This window comes from Oncorhynchus clarkii, unplaced genomic scaffold (assembly GCF_045791955.1).
Source record: "Oncorhynchus clarkii lewisi isolate Uvic-CL-2024 unplaced genomic scaffold, UVic_Ocla_1.0 unplaced_contig_6576_pilon_pilon, whole genome shotgun sequence".
Classification (NCBI taxonomy): Eukaryota; Metazoa; Chordata; class Actinopteri; order Salmoniformes; family Salmonidae; genus Oncorhynchus; species Oncorhynchus clarkii.
In genome coordinates this window covers 166,278-186,821 of record NW_027258031.1, presented here as the reverse complement: position 1 = coordinate 186,821, position 20,544 = coordinate 166,278, and the positions used below count along the sequence as shown (strand labels likewise).

The 20,544-nt window shown below is 42.5% G+C and overlaps 1 protein-coding gene across 1 annotated transcript; it reads right to left on the bottom strand.

The window, feature by feature from the left end:
- Positions 1 to 386: 386 nt before the first annotated feature.
- LOC139394585 (NACHT, LRR and PYD domains-containing protein 3-like) lies at positions 387 to 19,096 on the bottom strand. Its single transcript, XM_071142690.1, has 10 exons — positions 19,036 to 19,096; positions 10,596 to 11,011; positions 10,169 to 10,335; positions 8,240 to 10,067; positions 7,983 to 8,156; positions 3,074 to 3,247; positions 2,823 to 2,996; positions 1,629 to 1,802; positions 1,083 to 1,129; positions 387 to 946 (listed from the first exon to the last, which is right to left on the bottom strand). Exons 2-10 carry the CDS (start codon positions 10,982 to 10,984, stop codon positions 387 to 389), a joined length of 3,687 nt encoding a protein of 1,228 aa, XP_070998791.1. The 5' UTR covers positions 10,985 to 11,011; positions 19,036 to 19,096.
- Between the last annotated feature and the right edge of the window lie 1,448 nt (positions 19,097 to 20,544).

Sequence of the window (20,544 nt, the reverse complement as noted above, 5' to 3'; positions counted from 1 at the left end):
CTACTACTAATCTAACTGTCTGTAGGTCCAACAGAACACATTAAAACACACCACTACTACTAATCTAACTGTCTGTAGGTCCAACAGAACACATTAAAAACACACCACTACTACTAATCTAACTGACTATAGGTAACTGACTATAGGTCTAACAGAACACATTAAAACACACCACTACAACTAATCTAACTGTCTGTAGGTCCAACAGAAAACATTACAACACACCACTACTACTAATCTAACTGTCTGTAGGTCCAACAGAACCCAACACACCACTACTACTAATCTAACTGTCTGTAGGTCCAACAGAACACAACACACCACTACTACTAATCTAATTGTAGAAATGATTCCAGAGGAAACAAATGATAAATCATCGCTATGACTCACCTCTGAATGTGTTGGTCATCTATCGGACACAGGGTCAATGAGGAGGAGTACATTATAAACCCAGGATAGAGGGGTTCAGTGAATGTGGTGTGTTCTGTGTAGAAGTGTGTCACTGTACCAGAGGAGGACACACTATAGAAGGACAAAGTACCAGCTGGCCAGTCCAGATACACTCCAACTCTCTTCGAAACAGGACAAGTATCTGGTCGACTGTATCTGATGACTCCATTATGGTAAAAGTTATAAGCACTATCATAGCAGACTAAACACCAGGACTCCTTATTGTGTCCAATCCTACGGTCAATCTTCCCTCCCTTCCTCTTCATTCCTTTGTACACCAGACCAATGAAAGCCCCGTCACCATCCCTCTCCACCTCCCAGTAATAACGACCTCCAGATAAGCCTTCTCTGCAGAGAACTTGGGGATGAAAGTCAAATCTGTCTGGATGGTCTTCATAATGCTGGACCTCCACCACCCGTTTCAACTTCCTGTTCCCCTCAGACAGTATCAGGTATGGGTTTGCTGTATTTGGGTCCAGGGTGAGATAACAGGCATCTGTAGACAAAAGGAGAGTTTAATCAAACCACATCTTCATAAAAAATGTTGTTTTGTAGGTACAGAACAAGTATTGATTAGTTACTATGTTACTATAGTTCTGAGTATTCAGTTAATTAGGATTGAAGAGACTTACATTTCCTCGGCCCTGATTTCAGCCTGCACTCTCCACCATGATCCACACTGTAGGAGAAACAGGTTATTGACTGACAAAGACCTAATAAAGCAGTCAACATTTAAACCATATTGTTGTGTTCTGGTGCACTATCCCAGTTCATTACTATCCTACCTACTGCATACAGAACGGAGTACAATTCATTACTAGAGACATACAGGTATTATATCCTACCTACTGCGTACAGAACGGAGTACAATTCATTACTAGAGACATACAGGTATTATATCCTACCTACTGCGTACAGAACAGAGTACAATTCATTACTAGAGACATACAGGTATTCTATCCTCCCTACTGCATACAGAACAGAGTACAATTCCAACAGGATATCAGAGATGCAGAAGAAGAGTATTCATGTGGTGATGATGTATGCTGTGTTGGATTGCTCAGCCTGCTGGGTAAACGTCCCCTTAATTCTACCATCATGTCCTCATGTTACTACCCTACTACACTACATATGACACAACCGCTGCTCACACTATTAGGACATCTATTCTGACTTACTTCAGCTTCATCAGTTTATATGTGGGATCCCTCAGAGCCGCTGAAAGCAGGCCCCCTGCAGAGTCTCCTGGGTGATTGTAGTTCAGTTCCAGCTCTTTCAGGTGGGAGGGGTTTGACCTCAGAGATGAAGACAGAGCAGCACAGCCCTCCTCTGTGACCAGACAGCCAGACAGCCTACAAAGAGACACACAACAGCTGTCTAGGTTGGTGTACGGGTGTCAATCATCTTGTAGGACACCAATTCATTTGTACACGACACAAATATTGTGATGAAACATCAGATTTTGAGAGTTTTTGTTTTACTCAGCTCAGTACCGACCTGAATGTAACAGCTGTACTTACCGCAGTGTGTGTAGTTTACAGTCTGGATCCTCCAGTCCAGCAGACAGCAGTGTAACTCAGCTCAGTACCGACCTGACTGAAACAGCTGTACTTACCCCAGTGTGTGTAGTTTACAGTCTGGATCCTCCAGTCCAGCAGACAGCAGTGTAACTCAGCTCAGTACCGACCTGACTGAAACAGCTGTACTTACCCCAGTGTGTGTAGTTTACAGTCTGGATCCTCCAGTCCAGCAGACAGCAGTGTAACTCAGCTCAGTACCGACCTGACTGAAACAGCTGTACTGACCCAAGTGTGTGTAGTTTACAGTCTGGATCCTCCAGTCCAGCAGACAGCAGTGTAACTCAGCTCAGTACCGACCTGACTGAAACAGCTGTACTGACCCAAGTGTGTGTAGTTTACAGTCTGGATCCTCCAGTCCAGCAGACAGCAGTGTAACTCAGCTCAGTACAGACCTTACTGAAACAGCTGTACTTACCCAAGTGTGTGTAGTTTACAGTCTGGATCCTCCAGTCCAGCAGACAGCAGTGTAACTCAGCTCAGTACCGACCTGACTGAAACAGCTGTACTTACCCAAGTGTGTGTAGTTTACAGTCTGGATCCTCCAGTCCAGCAGACAGCAGTGTAACTCAGCTCAGTACCGACCTGACCGAAACAGCTGTACTTACCCCAGTGTGTGTTTACAGTCTGGATCCTCCAGTCCAGCAGACAGCAGTGTAACTCAGCTCAGTACCGACCTGATTGAAACTGCTGTACTTACCCCAGTGTGTGTAGTTTACAGTCTGGATCCTCCAGTCCAGCAGAGAGCAGTGTAACTCAGCTCAGTACCGACCTGACTGAAACAGCTGTACTTACCCCAGTGTGTGTAGTTTACAGTCTGGATCCTCCAGTCCAGCAGACAGCAGTGTAACTCCTGAGTCCTGCAGGTCATTGTCTCTCAGCTCCAGTTGTTTCAGTTGTGAGCTGGGTGAACTCAGGACTGAGGCCAGATCTGAACAGCAACCCTCTGTCAGACCACACTGACCTAGACTAGAGGGCAGAAGAACACATGATTAACACGTTTAAAATATCCAAATAATAACATATAATGAAGATATTTAACTCACACTAGTGTCTGTATGTTGCAGAGTGGACTGGTTAGTCCAACACAGAGCAGCTCCACTCCTCTGTCTCCCAGGTCATTGTAGCTGATTTCCAGTTCTCTCAGGGGGGAGTTTGGTGTCTGCAGAGCTGAGGTCAGAATCTCACAGGATTTATATGTGAGGTAACAGTCAGCCAGTCTGGAGAGAGGAGATATGTTGATTCACTGTTAAATATGCAAAGATTTAACAATAATGAGATGCATTAAGACAATAACAGAAGGACATGATTAGACAATGTTAAAAACATACTTTATTTATTCATATATTTTTAGTATACGTTTTTACACCATGAGTGATGAGAAGAGAATCAACCAGCTCATTGGGTCTCTCTCTACACCCCCTATATGCCATGTCTTGAAATATGCAGACAGACGGATTAAAAGTATGTTTACATTGTAATACTTCTGACAGAAAACTTCTATCTCCTCCCATAACTTTAGGAATTATAGCATTCCCAGAAGAGCATGAATTATTGACTCATTGTTAGATTTACACTTAAGACATGGCTCTGTCGTTGTGCTGTAGAATTTGTTGATTTTGTCTCGTGTAACAAATTCTATACATTACTTTATACTGGATTAACCGTACATTTTTGCTAACTTTAATTTCATTAGTTATGTTCCAACATTCCCTCCATCTTGTGCCAATTTCAGTTATTTTTAAGTCTTGGTTCCAATAGTAAAACATTTTTTTTTCTCTAAAAACAAATACTAACTCACACAAGATATTTAACCTTAGTTTGATATATTTATCACATTCGATTAATGTTTCTGCATATTTACCAAGATGTTAAAATAATGTTAAAAACCTAACACATACTAGCTACATACAAAATATATAAAACACTATAAAAACAGTGGATACTGAAGATATTGAACTCACACTAGTGTCTGTATGTTGCGGAGTGGACTGGTTAGTCCAACACAGAGCAGCTCCACTCCTCTGTCTCCCAGGTCATTGTAGCTGAGGTCCAGTTCTCTCAGGGGGGAGTTTGGTGTCTGCAGAGCTGAGGTCAGAGTCTCACAGGATTCATATGTGAGTTCACAGTCAACCAGTCTGGAGAGAGGAGATATGTTGATACACTGTTAAATATGCAAAGATTTAAGAATAATGTTATTCATTAAGACAATAACAGAAGGAAATGATTAAACAATGTTAAAAACATACACATACTTACTCTATACAAAATATATAAACACACAGTGGATACTGAAGATTACGGACATATTCAATCAATCCTTATCCCAGTCTGCTGTTCCCACATGCTTCAAGAGGGCCACCATTCTCCCTGTTCCCAAGAAAGCTAAGGTAACTGAGCTAAACGACTACCGCCCCGTAGCACTCACTTCCGTCATCATGAAGTGCTTTGAGAGACTAGTCAAGGACCATATCACCTCCACCCTACCTGACACCGTTGACCCACTTCAATTTGTTTACCGCCCAAATAGGTCCACAGACGACGCAATCGCAACCACACTGCACACTGCCCTAACCCATCTGGACAAGAGGAATACCTATGTGAGAATGCTGTTCATCGACTACAGCTCAGCATTTAACACCATAGTACCCTCCAAACTCGTCACCAAGCTTGAGACCCTGGTTCTCGACCCCACCCTGTGCAACTGGGTACTGGACTTCCTGACGGGCCGATCCCAGGTGGTGAGGGTAGGCAACAACATCTCCCCAATAACCTCACACTCAACAAAACAAAGGAGATGATTGTGGACTTCAGGAAACAGCAGAGGCAGCACCCCCCTATCCACATCAATGGGACAGTATTGGAGAGGGTAGTAAGTTAAGTTCCTCTGCTTACACATCATGGACAAACTGAATTGGTCCACCCACACCGACAGCGTCGTGAAGAAGGCGTAGCAGCGCCTCTTCAACCTCAGGAGGCTGAAGAAATTTGGCTTGTCACCAAAAGCACTCACAAACTTCTACAGATGCACAATCAAGAGCATCCTGTCGGGCTGTATCACCGCCTGGTACGGCAACTGCTCCGCCCACAACCGTAAGGCTCTCCAGAGGGTAGTGAGGTCTGCACAACGCATCACCGGGGGCAAACTACCGGCCCTCCAGGACACCTACACAACCCGATGTCACAGGAAGGCCATTAAGATCATCAAGGACAACAACCACCCGAGCCACTGCCTGTTCACCCCGCTATCATCCAGAAGGCGAGGTCAGTACAGGTGCATCAAAGCAGGGACCGAGAGACTGAAAAACAGCTTCTATCTCAAGGCCATCAGACTGTTAAACAGCCACCACTAACATTGAGTGGCTGCTGCCAACACACTGACTCAACTCCAGCCACTTTAATAATGGGAATTGATGGAAATTGATGTAAAATATATATCACTAGCCACTTTAAACAATGCTACTTAATATAATGTTTACATACCCTACATTATTCATCTCATATGTATACGTATATACTGGACTCTATATCATCTACTGCATCTTTATGTAATACATGTATCACCAGCCACTTTAAACTATGCCACTTTGTTTACATACCCTACATTACTCATCTCATATGTATACTGTACTCGATACCATCTACTGCATCTTGCCTATGCCGTTCTGTACCATCACTCATTCATATATCTTTATGTACATATTCTTTATCCCTTTACACTTGTGTGTATAAGGTAGTAGTTCTGGAATTGTTAGGTTAGATTACTCATTGGTTATTACTGCATTGTCGGAACTAGAAGCACAAGCATTTCGCAACACTCGCATTAACATCTGCTAACCATGTGTTTGTGACAAATGCATTTGATTTGAGATATTGAACTCACACTAGTGTCTGTATGTTGCAGAGTGGACTGGTTAGTTCAACACAGAGCAGCTCCACTCCTCTGTCTCCCAGGTCATTGTAGCTGAGGTCCAGTTCTCTCAAGGGGGAGTTTGGTGTCTGCAGAGCTGAGGTCAGAGTCTCACAGGATTCATGTGTGATTTTACAGTCAACCAGTCTGGAGAGAGGAGATATGTCGATTAGAGGTCGGCCGATTAATTAAGTTTTCATAATCGGTAATCAGCATTTTTGGATGCCGATTATGGCCGATTAAATTGCGATCCATGAGGAGACTGCGTGGCAGGCTGACCACCTGTTACTCCATGAGGAGACTGCGTGGCAGGCTGACCACCTGTTACTCCATGAGGAGACTGCGTGGCAGGCTGACCACCTGTTACACAAGTGCAGCATCAAAAGGACCTTGTTGCTGCAAGGAGCCAAGGTAAGTTGCTAGCTAGCATTAAACTTACCTTATAAAAAACAATCTAACTACACATGGTTGATGATATTACTAGGTTAGGCGTTGCATATAATCAATGCGGTGCCTTATAATTTATCATCGAATCACAGCCTACTTCGCCAAACGGCTGATGATTTAACAAAAGCGCATTGCCGAAAAAAGCACAATCGTTGCACAAATGTACCATAAACATCAATGCCATTCTTAATCAATACACAGAAGTATATATATTTTTTAAACCTGCATATTTAGTTGAAAGAAATTCAAGTTAGCGGGACATATTAACTAGGGAAATTGAGTCATTTGATAGAGCAGTCTGACTGAGCGTTGGTAGGCAGCAGCAGACTCGTAAGCATTCATTCAAACAGCCCTTTACTCCGTTTCCCGGCAGCTCTTCGCAATGCTTGACGCCGTTTATGACTTCACGCCTATCAACTCCTGAGATCAGGCTGGCGATACTAAAGTGCCTATCAGAACATCCAATAGTCAGAGGTATATGAAATACAAATGGTATAGAGAGAAATAGTCGCGGCGTCATAATTCCTTTGCGGCTGAACTCGAAAGGGGTTCCTTCATTATTTTACCGTTTGTGTCTTCCATAGAGAATGTCTACTTCAAATACGGTCTGTGTTTTGTGAAGGCTTGAAACGCCTCGGAGTTTTGATAGTCGTGTAAATCTCGCTAGGATAAGGTAACGTTTGTCAACATATTTTCAGAAATCCACTCTACAATTTAAAAACAAATCATCGTTAATATTTAGCCAATACTGATCAGAGTTACCTTGTCCTATGGATATCTACACAGTTATTAAATTGGCAAGGTGGTGTAAACCTACACGAAACACAGACCTGATTTGAAGTGAATCTAAACATATCCTATGGAATATATAAATGAAAGAACCGCTTTTCAGATTTTGCTGGAAGGTGTCATGGGATTTATGACTCACACTTTGGTAGTCAATACATACCATGTCCATTATTAAAATAGGATTTCCTGCATATACAAATTACAGTTGTTTTCAACATTCATCACAGGTAACTTCAACTCTAGTTTAATTATTCAAACAGTTGAGAGTATTTGTGTCTCCTAAGCAGACTCTTCAGTATCCCTGTCACTTCAGAGAGCTGTGTGTGTGTGTGTGTGTGTGTGTGTGTGTGTGTACGATTATATTAATTTTACAGATAGCAGAGAAAAGCAGAGCACCAGTGTGGGACAATGACATTGAATTGGCACCAGGGAAAGCAAGGTGTCTAATTTGTGATAAAAAATACAAAATTGTCCAATTAATCGGTTTCGGCTTTTTTTGGTCCTCCAATATTCGGTATCGGTGTAAAAATCATAATCGTTTGACCACTAATGTCGATACACTGTTAAATATGCAACGCTTTAAGAATAATGAGATACATTAAGACAATAACAAAAGGACACATGATTCACCAATGCTAAAAACATACTATCTCACTCAAGATATTCTCAACCTTAGTTTGATATATTTATCACATTGTATGTATGTTTCTGCATATTTACCAAGATATTCAAATAATGTTAAACATACACATACTAACTAACTACAAACTATATAAACACACAGTAGATACTGAAGATATTTTACTCACACTAGTGTCTGTATGTTGCATAGTGGACTGGTTAGTCCAACACAGAGCAGCTCCACTCCTCTGTCTCCCAGGTCATTGTAGCTAAGGTCCAGTTCTCTTACGGGGGAGTTTGGTGTCTGCAGAGGTGAGGCCAGAGTCTCACAGGATTTATATGTGAGTTTACAGCGATCCAGTCTGGAGAAAGGAGATGATCTGTTAGATATACAAATCCTTCATAATAATGATACTGTATACATCAACTCAATAACAGAACTTACAGTGCTCTCTTGCAGGTTCTCACTACCGGCAGCAACCTCTGATAACCTTTCTCTGATGTGTTGTATGTCTTCAGGTCAAACGCCTCCAGCACCTCCTCTGACATCAGTAACAGGTAGGCCAGGGCTGAACATTGGTCAGGTTCTAGTCTTGTTTCTGAAAGAGTTCCTGAATGCAGGGAGGTCTGCATGTCTTCAACAAGAGAATTGGCACCAAGTTCATTCAGACAGTGGAACAAGTTGATGATCCTTTCTGGTGAGGATTCCTGGTTGATCTTGTCTGAAAGGTACCTGACTGTTCTCTTAACTGTTTCCTCATTGGTCTGTGTTGTACTTCCTGTCTGTGTCAGAAGGCCTCGTAACAGATTCTGATTGGACTCCAGTGAGAGACCCAGAAGGAAGCGGAGGAACAGGTCCAGGTGTCCATTCTCACTCTTCAAGGCCTGGTCCACTGCTCTCCTGTGTAAGTCAGACAACTGGATTGACCCCTTCTCTTCATCATCTTCAACATCCTTCTCCTCCTCATCTTCATCATCATGGGGGAAAACAATATCCTTCTTGGACAGACATGATTCTAAAGCATGCACTGCTGCTAGAAACTCCTGAATGCTCAGATGCACAAAGCTGTAGACCTTGTCTTGGTACAGCCCAGATTCTTCTTTAAAGATCTCTGTACACAATGCTGAGTACTCTGATGCCTCTGTGACATCAAGGCCACACTCTCTCAGGTCCTCCTCATAGAAGATCAGGTTGCCCTTTTGCAGCTGTTGGAAAGCCAGCTTTGACAGTTTCAGGATCATCTCTTTGTCTGACTGAGACAGTTCCTTTGGGTTTGTCTCTGTGGTTTTGTTGTACTTCCTGTTCTTCACAATGATTTGGATGAGCATGAAGTGTAAGTACATCTGGGTCAGAGTTTTGACGACTTCATCCTTCTCTGCCCCTTTCAGTATCATCTCAAGGACAGTGGCTGATATCCAACAGAAGACTGGCATGTGGCACATGATGTGGAGGCTCCTTGATGTCTTCATGTGTTTGATGATTTCATTGGCCAGATTCTGATCTGGGATCTTCTTCCTGAAGTACTCCTCCTTCTGTGGATCATTGAACCCTCTTACCTCTGTCACCTGGTCAGCACACTCAGGAGGGATCTGATTGGCTGCTGCAGGCCGTGTGGTTATCCAGAGGAGTGCAGAGGGAAGCAGATTCCCCTCGATGAGGTTTGTCAGCAGCACATCCACTGAGGTTGGCTTCGTGAGATCACAGCACTTCTCATTGTTTTTGAAGTCTAGAGGAAGTCGACACTCATCCAGACCATCAAAAATGAAAACAGTTTTGCTTTCACTATCTTCAATGCTGTCAATCTCTTTCAGCTCTGAGAAGTAGTGGGCAAGAAGTTGCATCAGACTGTATTGGTCCTTTTTCAGGTTCAGATCACGGAAAGGAAGAGGAAACATGAAATGAACGTCCTGATTTGCTTTTCCTTCTGCCCAGTCAAGGATGACCTTCTGCACAGAGACTGTTTTTCCAACACCAGCGATTCCTTTTGTCAGCACAGTTCTGATTGGTTTGTCTTGTCCAGGTAAAGGCTTGAAGATGTCGTTGCATTTGATTGGTGTCTCTTGTGTGGTTTGTTTCTTGGATGCCATCTCTATCTGTCTAACCTCATGTTCATTATTGAGCCCTCCACTTCCACCCTCTGTGATGTAGAGCTCTGTGTAGATGTCCTTGAACAGACTTTGGTTTCTATGGTGTCCAATTCCTTCAGATATGTGTTGATACTTGTGTTTCAGTTTAGCCTTAATGTCTTGTTGGACTGTCAGCAGAGTTTGACCTGTAGGAAAACAATGAGAGTTGGGACTCATAAGTTTGTGTGTGTGTTTTATAATGGCCTTTGTACCGTTCTTTGTGATATTGTATGAAACACAGTCTTACTTCTTCTGTCCAGAAGGTTGTGTGTGATCTTTAATACATCCTCACTGTCCAAACTCTCCACTTCCTTATTGTCATCTGGTAATGGTTCCTGGCTGAAAGCAGGTGGCTGATCACTCTTCATTGATAGCAGGCTGGTTGTAGGTGTCTCTGCTCTGGGCTTCTGGACACTGAACAAAACAGGGAGACAGATCACCTCATCAATATCACATTAATACCTCATCTACTTCATTTTAACAACTGTATAATGGAACTTCTAGAAGTCCTGATATTTATTTTAAAGCTACAGTCTGCAATTGGTAAATCCATGTTTGGCCATTTAAATGAATTATGTAGATCTACATTCCATGTCATTTGGGAACACTTTTCATTAGTTTTCATTAGTTAGATTTTTTTAATAGCAATGTATATTTTGCAATTCATCTCTTACTTCTTTGAACTGGTGTCTTGACTCATTTTAGAGGCAGTGGTCCCCCCCTCTCTCTCCCCAGAGAGACTCATTTTAGAGGCAGTGGTCCCCTCCTCTCTCTCCCCAGAGAGACTCATTTTAGAGGCAGCAGTGGTCTCCTCCTCTCTCTCCCCAGAGAGACTCATTTTGGAGGCAGTGGTCTCCTCCTCTCTCTCCCCAGAGAGACTCATTTTGGAGGCAGTGGTCCGCTCCTCTCTCTCCCCAGAGAGACTCATTTTGGAGGCAGTGGTCCGCTCCTCTCTCTCCCCAGAGAGACTCATTTTAGAGGCAGTGGTCCCCTCCCCTCTCTCCCCAGAGAGACTCATTTTAGAGGCCGTGGTCTCCTCCTCTCTCTCCCCAGAGAGACTCATATTAGATGTAAGTCAAAACTCACTCAGCTACAATAAGAAGAAACAGAACAGTCAATATTCTGAACATTGTTGAAGAACCATTAACAATGACAACACATTTACTATCTGTGGTCAAAGAGTTCAATCAGCGACTTCATATTGTATCCAACATACACAGTCCACTATGTTATTAAAGATACACAGTCCAATATGTTATTAAAGATACACAGTCCACTATGTTATTAAACATACACAGTCCAATATATTATTAAAGATACACAGTCCACTATGTTATTAAAGATACACAGTCCAATATGTTATTAAAGATACACAGTCCAATATGTTATTAAAGATACACAGTCCATTATGTTATTAAAGATACACAGTCCACTATGTTATTAAAGATACACAGTCCAATATGTTATTAAAGATACACAGTCCACTATGTTATTAAAGATACACAGTCCAATATGTTATTAAAGATACACAGTCCAATATGTTATTAAAGATACACAGACCAATATGTTATTAAAGATACACAGTCCACTATGTTATTAAAGATACACAGTCCACTATGTTATTAAAGATACACAGTCCAATATATTATTAAAGATACACAGTCCACTATGTTATTAAAGATACACAGTCCAATATGTTATTAAAGATACACAGTCCACTATGTTATTAAAGATACACAGTCCACTATGTTATTAAAGATACACAGTCCAATATGTTATTAAAGATACACAGTCCACTATGTTATTAAAGATACACAGTCCAATATGTTATTAAAGATACACAGTCCACTATGTTATTAAAGATACACAGTCCAATATGTTATTAAAGATACACAGTCCACTATGTTATTAAAGATACACAGTCCAATATGTTATTAAAGATACACAGTCCAATATGTTATTAAAGATACAAAGACCAATATGTTATTAAAGATACACAGTCCACTATGTTATTAAAGATACACAGTCCACTATGTTATTAAAGATACACAGTCCAATATGTTATTAAAGATACACAGTCCACTATGTTATTAAAGATACACAGTCCACTATGTTATTAAAGATACACAGTCCACTATGTTATTAAAGATACACAGTCCAATATGTTATTAAAGATACACAGTCCACTATGTTATTAAAGATACACAGTCCACTATGTTATTAAAGATACACAGTCCAATATGTTATTAAAGATACACAGTCCACTATGTTATTAAAGATACACAGTCCACTATGTTATTAACGATTCACAGTCCACTATGTTATTAAACATACACAGTCCAATATGTTATTCATTTGATTTGACTTGGATCCCCATTTGCTGATTCCAGAACAACAGCTAGTCTACCTGATTGGATCCCCTGACTCCATAACAACAGCTAGTCTACCTGATTGGATCCCCTGACTCCATAACAACAGCTAGTCTACCTGGTTGGATCCCCATTAGCTGACTCCATAACAACAGCCAATCGACCTGGTTGGATTCCCTGACTTCATAACAACAGCTAGTCTACCTGGTTGGATCCCCTGACTCCATAACAACAGCTAGTCTACCTGGTTGGATCCCCTGACTCCATAACAACAGCTAGTCTACCTGGTTGGATCCCCTGACTCCATAATAACAGCTAGTGTACCTGGTTGGATCCCCTGACTCCATAACAACAGCTAGTCTACCTGGTTGGATCCCCTGACTCCATAACAACGGCTAGTCTACCTGGTTGGATCCCCTGACTCCATAACAACAGCTAGTCTACCTGGTTGGATCCCCTGACTCCATAACAACGGCTAGTCTACCTGGTTAGATCCCCTGACTCCATAACAACAGCTAGTTTACACTTCCGGCGCCGACAGAGATGGCCGCCTCGCTTCGCGTTCCTAGGAAACTATGCAGTTTTTTGTTTTTTTACGTGTTATTTCTTACATTGGTACCCCAGGTCATCTTAGGTTTCATTACATACAGTCGAGAAGAACTACTGCATATAAGATCAGCATCAACTCACCATCAGTACGACCAAGAATATGTTTTTCGCGACGCGGATCCTGTGTTCTGCCTTACAAACAACGGAGCGGATCCCATGCAGTGACCCAAAAAAACGAAAAAGAGGGAAACAAGGCGGTCTTCTGGTCAGACTCCGGAGACGTACACACCGTGCACCACTCCCTAGCATTCTTCTTGCCAATGTCCAGTCTCTTGACAACAAGGTTGATGAAATCCGAGCAAGGGTAGCATTCCAGAGGGACATCAGAGACTGTAACGTTCTTTGCTTCACGGAAACGTGGCTCACTGAGAGACGCTATCCGAGGCGGTGCAGCCAACGGGTTTCTCCACGCATCGCGCAGACAGAAACAAACATCTTTCTGGTAAGAAGAGGGGCGGGGGCGTATGCCTTTTGGCTAACGTGACATGGTGTGATGAAAGAAACATACAGGAACTCAAATCCTTCTGTTCACCTGATTTAGAATTCCTCACAATCAAATGTAGACTGCATTATCTACCAAGAGAATTCTCTTTGATTATAATCACAGCCGTATATATCCCCCCCCCAAGCAGACACATCGATGGCTCTGAATGAACTTTATTTGACTCTTTGCAAACTGGAAACCATTTATCCGGAGGCTGCATTCATTGTAGCTGGGGATTTTAACAAAGCTAATCTGAAAACAAGACTCCCTAAATTTTATCAGCATATCGATTGCGCAACCAGGGGTGGAAAGACCTTGGATCATTGTTACTCTAACTTCCGCGACGCATATAAGGCCCTGCCCCGCCCCCCTTTCGGAAAAGCTGACCACGACTCAATTTTGTTGATCCCTGCCTACAGACAGAAACTAAAACAAGAGGCTCCCACGCTGAGGTCTGTCCAACGCTGGTCCGCCCAAGCTGACTCCACACTCCAAGACTGCTTCCATCACGTGGACTGGGACATGTTTCGTATTGCGTCAGACAACAACATTGACGAATACGCTGATTCGGTGTGCGAGTTCATTAGAACGTGCATTGAAGATGTCGTTCCCATAGCAACGATTAAAACATTCCCAAACCAGAAACCGTGGATTGATGGCAGCATTCGCGTGAAACTGAAAGCGCGAACCACTGCTTTTAATCAGGGCAAGGTGTCTGGTAACATGACCGAATACAAACAGTGCAGCTATTCCCGCCGCAAGGCTATCAAACAAGCTAAGCGTCAGTACAGAGACAAAGTAGAATCTCAATTCAACGGCTCAGACTCAAGAGGCATGTGGCAGGGTCTACAGTCAATCACGAATTACAGGAAGAAATCCAGCCCAGTCACGGACCAGCATGTCCTGCTCCCCGGCAGACTAAATAACTTTTTGGCCCGCTTTGAGGACAATACAGTGCCACTGACACGGCCTGCAACGAAAACATGCGGTCTCTCCTTCACTGCAGCCGAGGTGAGTAAGACATTTAAACGTGTTAACCCTCGCAAGGCTGCAGGCCCAGACGGCATCCCCAGCCGCGCCCTCAGAGCATGCGCAGACCAGCTGGCCGGTGTGTTTACGGACATATTCAATCAATCCCTATACCAGTCTGCTGTTCCCACATGCTTCAAGAGGGCCACCATTGTTCCTGTTCCCAAGAAAGCTAAGGTAACTGAGCTAAACGACTACCGCCCCGTAGCACTCACTTCCGTCATCATGAAGTGCTTTGAGAGACTAGTCAAGGACCATATCACCTCCACCCTACCTGACACCCTAGACCCACTCCAATTTGCTTACCGCCCAAATAGGTCCACAGACGATGCAATCTCAACCACACTGCACACTGCCCTAACCCATCTGGACAAGAGGAATACCTATGTGAGAATGCTGTTCATCGACTACAGCTCGGCATTCAACACCATAGTACCCTCCAAGCTCGTCATCAAGCTCGAGACCCTGGGTCTCGACCCCGCCCTGTGCAACTGGGTACTGGACTTCCTGACGGGCCGCCCCCAGGTGGTGAGGGTAAGCAACAACATCCCCCTCCCCCCGCTGATCCTCAACACTGGGGCCCCACAAGGGTGCGTTCTGAGCCCTCTCCTGTATTCCCTGTTCACCCACGACTGCGTGGCCACGCACGCCTCCAACTCAATCATCAAGTTTGCCGACGACACAACAGTGGTAGGCTTGATTACCAACAACGACGAGACGGCCTACAGGGAGGAGGTGAGGGCCCTCGGAGTGTGGTGTCAGGAAAATAACCTCACACTCAACGTCAACAAAACTAAGGAGATGATTGTGGACTTCAGGAAACAGCAGAGGGAACACCCCCCTATTCACATCGATGGAACAGTAGTGGAGAGGGTAGCAAGTTTTAAGTTCCTCGGCATACACATCACAGACAAACTGAATTGGTCCACTCACACAGACAGCATTGTGAAGAAGGCGCAGCAGCGCCTCTTCAACCTCAGGAGGCTGAAGAAATTCGGCTTGTCACCAAAAGCACTCACAAACTTCTACAGATGCACAATCGAGAGCATCCTGTCGGGCTGTATCACCGCCTGGTACGGCAACTGCTCCGCCCTCAACCGTAAGGCTCTCCAGAGGGTAGTGAGGTCTGCACAACGCATCACCGGGGGCAAACTACCTGCCCTCCAGGACACCTACACCACCCGATGTCACAGGAAGGCCATAAAGATCATCAAGGACATCAACCACCCGATCCACTGCCTGTTCACCCCGCTATCATCCAGAAGGCGAGGTCAGTACAGGTGCATCAAAGCTGGGACCGAGAGACTGAAAAACAGCTTCTATCTCAAGGCCATCAGACTGTTAAACAGCCACCACTAACATTGAGTGGCTGCTGCCAACACACTGACACTGACTCAACTCCAGCCACTTTAATAATGGGAATTGATGGGAAATGATGTAAATATATCACTAGCCACTTTAAACAATGCTACCTTATATAATGTTACTTACCCTACATTATTCATCTCATATGCATACGTATATACTGTACTCTATATCATCGACTGTATTCTTATGTAATACATGTATCACTAGCCACTTTAACTATGCCACTTTGTTTACATACTCATCTCATATGTATATACTGTACTCGATACCATCTACTGTATCTTGCCTATGCTGCTCTGTACCATCACTCATTCATATATCCTTATGTACATATTCTTTATCCCCTTACACTGTGTACAAGACAGTAGTTTGGAATTGTTAGTTATTACTTGTTATTACTGCATTGTCGGAACCAGAAGCACAAGCATTTCGCTACACTCGCATTAACATCTGCTAACCATGTGTATGTGACAAATAAAATTTGATTTGATTTGATTTCGTTGGATCCCCTGATTCCATAACAACAGCCCATTTTGGGGGGGACATCAATTAGAAAATAATAATTTGATATTGATATAGACATGCCTGCATTGGGTCTTTAAAGCTAGAATCCTTAGTTGCTACATCCATTTTTGGACTTATGAATTAATGATATACTGTATACTGTGACGACCCTCCCACTCTGTCTGCCGTATTCTCTCTTTGTTCTCGTTTCCTTATTAGGATGCCGGTGGGCGGAGTTTGGAGGGTCATCAGCTACATGGGAAACACCTGGGTCCAGTGTCTCCCAGGACAAATACACCACTTCCCCATTCTTGGAGGAGACTCTCTCCATGCAGACACCTTTTGGATTTTGTTGTGTATCTTGGTGGTTTTGGGTTGTTTGCTTTGGCACCTTTCAACACCCTGCATTATCACATTCATGCAAAACACTGACTTACATGACTGATTACACCATTACCATTGTATCTTGAACTTCGTTTACTTTATTTAATAAATATATGTTTTGTTACTCCTTATCTCCACGTCGTCTCCCGTTTTGTTACGGGCTTTGAGCCGGTTCTTGACAATACTGATCCATTCTTGAAGAATAGAACTTACAAATGCCTCATGAGTTCAGTTCAACTGTCGTACTGCATCAGAACCCAAAATAGAAGCTTGTTTTACTCCAATGTTTGTAAACAATCACCGTAGCCTTAAAATATGGTTAAAACTGTAATTTAATGTTGATATCATGTCTGGTCAGTCCTTGCATCCATAGCTTCGTCTATGAATCCGTCGATATCGCCCTTCCGCATCTGCGGTTGAAGATGGCAGAGCTTCAACGGTGTTTGTCAGACCACGAGACATCCCGAAAATAGTTTTTCTCACAAAATCTTATGTAGCGTCTGAACGGTTTGTCCTACAAACTATTATGACCATATTATATTGTATTTATAATAACAATAACATATAACATGTATTTTCGATAGGCAATGAGTTGAAAAACTACAAACCTCAGATTTCCAACTACCTGGTTGGATTTTTCTCAGGTTTTCGCCTGCCATATGAGTTCTGTTATACTCACAGACATCATTCAACCAGTTTTAGAAACTTCAGAGTGTTTTCTATCCAAATCTACTAATGATATGCATATATTAGCTTCTGGTTCTGAGTAGCAGGATGTTTACTCTGGGCACGCTTTTCATCCAAACATGCTGCCCCCTATCCCAAACAGGTTTTAAACCTAACCTTAACCACACTGCTAACCTTGTGCCTAACCATTACCTCAGATTAAGGATAATTAACGTGGCAGGTTAGGATGACTAATGTGGCAGGTTAGGATAATTAATGTGGTAGGTTAGGATAATTAACGTGGTAGGTTAGGATAATTAACGTGGCAGGTTAGGATAATTAACGTGGTAGGAGAGCAAAATGTTTCAACAACGAGAGTTTCTATTGGACAAATTCAGGTAGTTCCCTCTCCTTATCATTTAGCGCAGGGATGGAGAACATTGATAAGGTGGGGGCCACAAAAAAATGTCAGTCATCATGAGGGGCCTCAGTGTCTCGTGAGTCTGCATACCCACATCCATACACCCCCATGGGTCAGGAGAAAAACATTTTCAGTTTTACAGATAATTCTACTCATGTTGCCATGGGGACATGTTGCCATAGAGTGGAGGTAAATGTTAACAGTTTTTAATATGATAACTGATGATCAATGGGACCCACCCCGGTTGGTAATTCAACCATGCTTACCACAAGTTTAGCCGCTAGACTAATTTACCAATCTAAAAAACATGTTGCTAACATGGGCTAATAGACTGACTGCTGATGCTCAACCACATTTACACACTGCACTGTGTGTTTTCTATTATTCTAACGGTCAACAGGATGTTGAGATCCAGACTGAGTTCCAAAATAATGTTTTTATTATTATTGGTTGCGGGCCGCCAGTTGCACATCCCTGGTTTAGTGAAGAGACTCATGTTCTGCTTGAGTTCACTTGAGGTGCGATCAGTTTATCTCGCCCGGCGCACCGGGGTTTACATTCTGAGAAAAGGCGTGCTGATGATTCAACCCGGTGTTCAAAACGCGCATAGATGTTCCGGTGACGTTATATCGAGCGCATCTGCAGTTCGCCAAACGGACCACTGCCTTCCTCATCTGTCACCAGAAAGCTTTAAAGTTGACATGTGATTTAGCCCTACATTTAAATAGTTCCTACGCACATTGTTGAACGTCACATTTACTTGACGAGGCAGACTATTTTACTTATTGACAGCTATACATAATATACATAATTCCGATGTCTTCTTTCGGGAAGTGAAAGTGAGCCAGTTTCCTCAGGTAATAATCACCTTAATGTGCTGTCAATCACCGATAACAATAATACCATACCTCATAGCCCTGTAGCCTATAACAATAATACCATACCTCATAGCCCTGTAGCCTATAACAATAATACCATACCTCATAGCCCTGTAGCCTATAACAATAATACCATACCTCATAGCCCTGTAGCCTATAACAACAATACCATACCTCATAGCCCTGTAGCCTTTCTCACATCACATTGGATCTTATTGATTAGGCTAATCACTATGAATCAATACCAACGTAAATAAGCCTAAAATAATCATTCTTGAACGTTTCAATCAATATTGTATTAACTTGGCGGATGTCCTAAACCCTAAATCATCTCTCTCTTTATGATGAACTAACTTCTCAAAAATACTTTTCTACATTACATTGTAAAAGAAAGCTACAAACCTCTGAAACATGTTTCTTCGACGATAACGTCCGTTACTTCCTCTACTTCCTTATACAAATATTTCCCGTTTCAACTAGTGATGGGTCGTTCGATAACGACAGGTTGTTTTTGAACGGATCTTTTTGGTGAACGTCGGTAACCGAATTGCATCGGTGAAAGAGCTGCTCATTTCGCTCCCTGGTTTACATGCAGCTACGAGGTGCTTTTTGAGCTCAAAACAGCGATTAAATGCAGATAAGTTACACAATAATTCTCTAAAGAGGGTGAATCCTTACTGCAGAAACAATAAATGGTGGGCCGAGCGCGTCATTCTTGTCAAGGCTTTGTTGTGCGTAAAAAACAAACAGTTGAAAAAAAGAAAACGCCCACTTAATTTTTTGGCGTTTGTATTTTTCTGATGTATGAATTTTAGTGACGTTGCCAGTTCTTGTTCCTGAATGTATTTCGTTATTTGGTCCTCAAAACTTGAACTCGAGATTTACCATTTGGAGATAGCGGCGTTTCCCGGAACCATATGATTGGTCGGGTAAGCTAATGCGTCATCACACTCCCTCATCTGATTGGTCGGGTAGGCGGACCTTCTGACTTTGTGGATGTGGTAACTAGTGAGCAAAGCAGATCACCACCTTTCTGAGTTTATCAACTTAATGTCGCATTCAAAACCACAGGGATCTCGGTAAAAAACTAAATCTGACTGGGAAAAATCGATTTGAACCGTCCTCTTTCTCGAGAGCTGACATCGTATTTTTCAGAGCTCCCAGTTGTTCCCAGTTGTTGTGATCGCGGAAAAAACTTTTCACATAAGCCCTTCATTTGGTTTCAATACCCATTGCCGCACGTCACTTTTACTTGCCCGAATTGACGAGAATTACTTTTATTTTTCAAAGAAACTAGTTTACGTGATACACGTCTTCCTCCGGGAAGTGAAAGAGCGCAAAGACAATAATCACGTTCATGTGCAGTCAATCGCCCACACCCTACCTACCTCATAGCCCTGTAGACTGCAATATAACATTGATTCATATTGACTAGGCTGATCAATATGAATCAGCATCAATGTAAGGAAGCCTAAAATAATTATTATTTAAAGTTGAAATCAGTATTGTAATAACTTAACAATTTTGTGGATGTCTTACCCCCTCTCTGTGCGATGGCCTAACTTCTCCGAACCACTTTTCTCCATAAAATTGTAAAAGAACGGTACAGTACAAACCTTAGAAACATTTTTCTTCTAACGATATTGTCCATTTCTTCCTTCACTTCCTTATAAATGTACTTCCTATTTCAACACAGTGGGCTGGTTCAACATGTATACGTTTATATGATATATTCACATTTATGTCATGTAACGTTTTCATACACTTAATGCCAGAATTCAGCCCATAAATTCATTTTCTATCTGGTACAAGTGCATTTTGTATTATTTTATATTAGGATTTGATTAAGTGATGTTTTGCAGTGCTACCAGCAGAGGGCAGTGTGACAACAACCAGGTTCGGCAGAAGGAC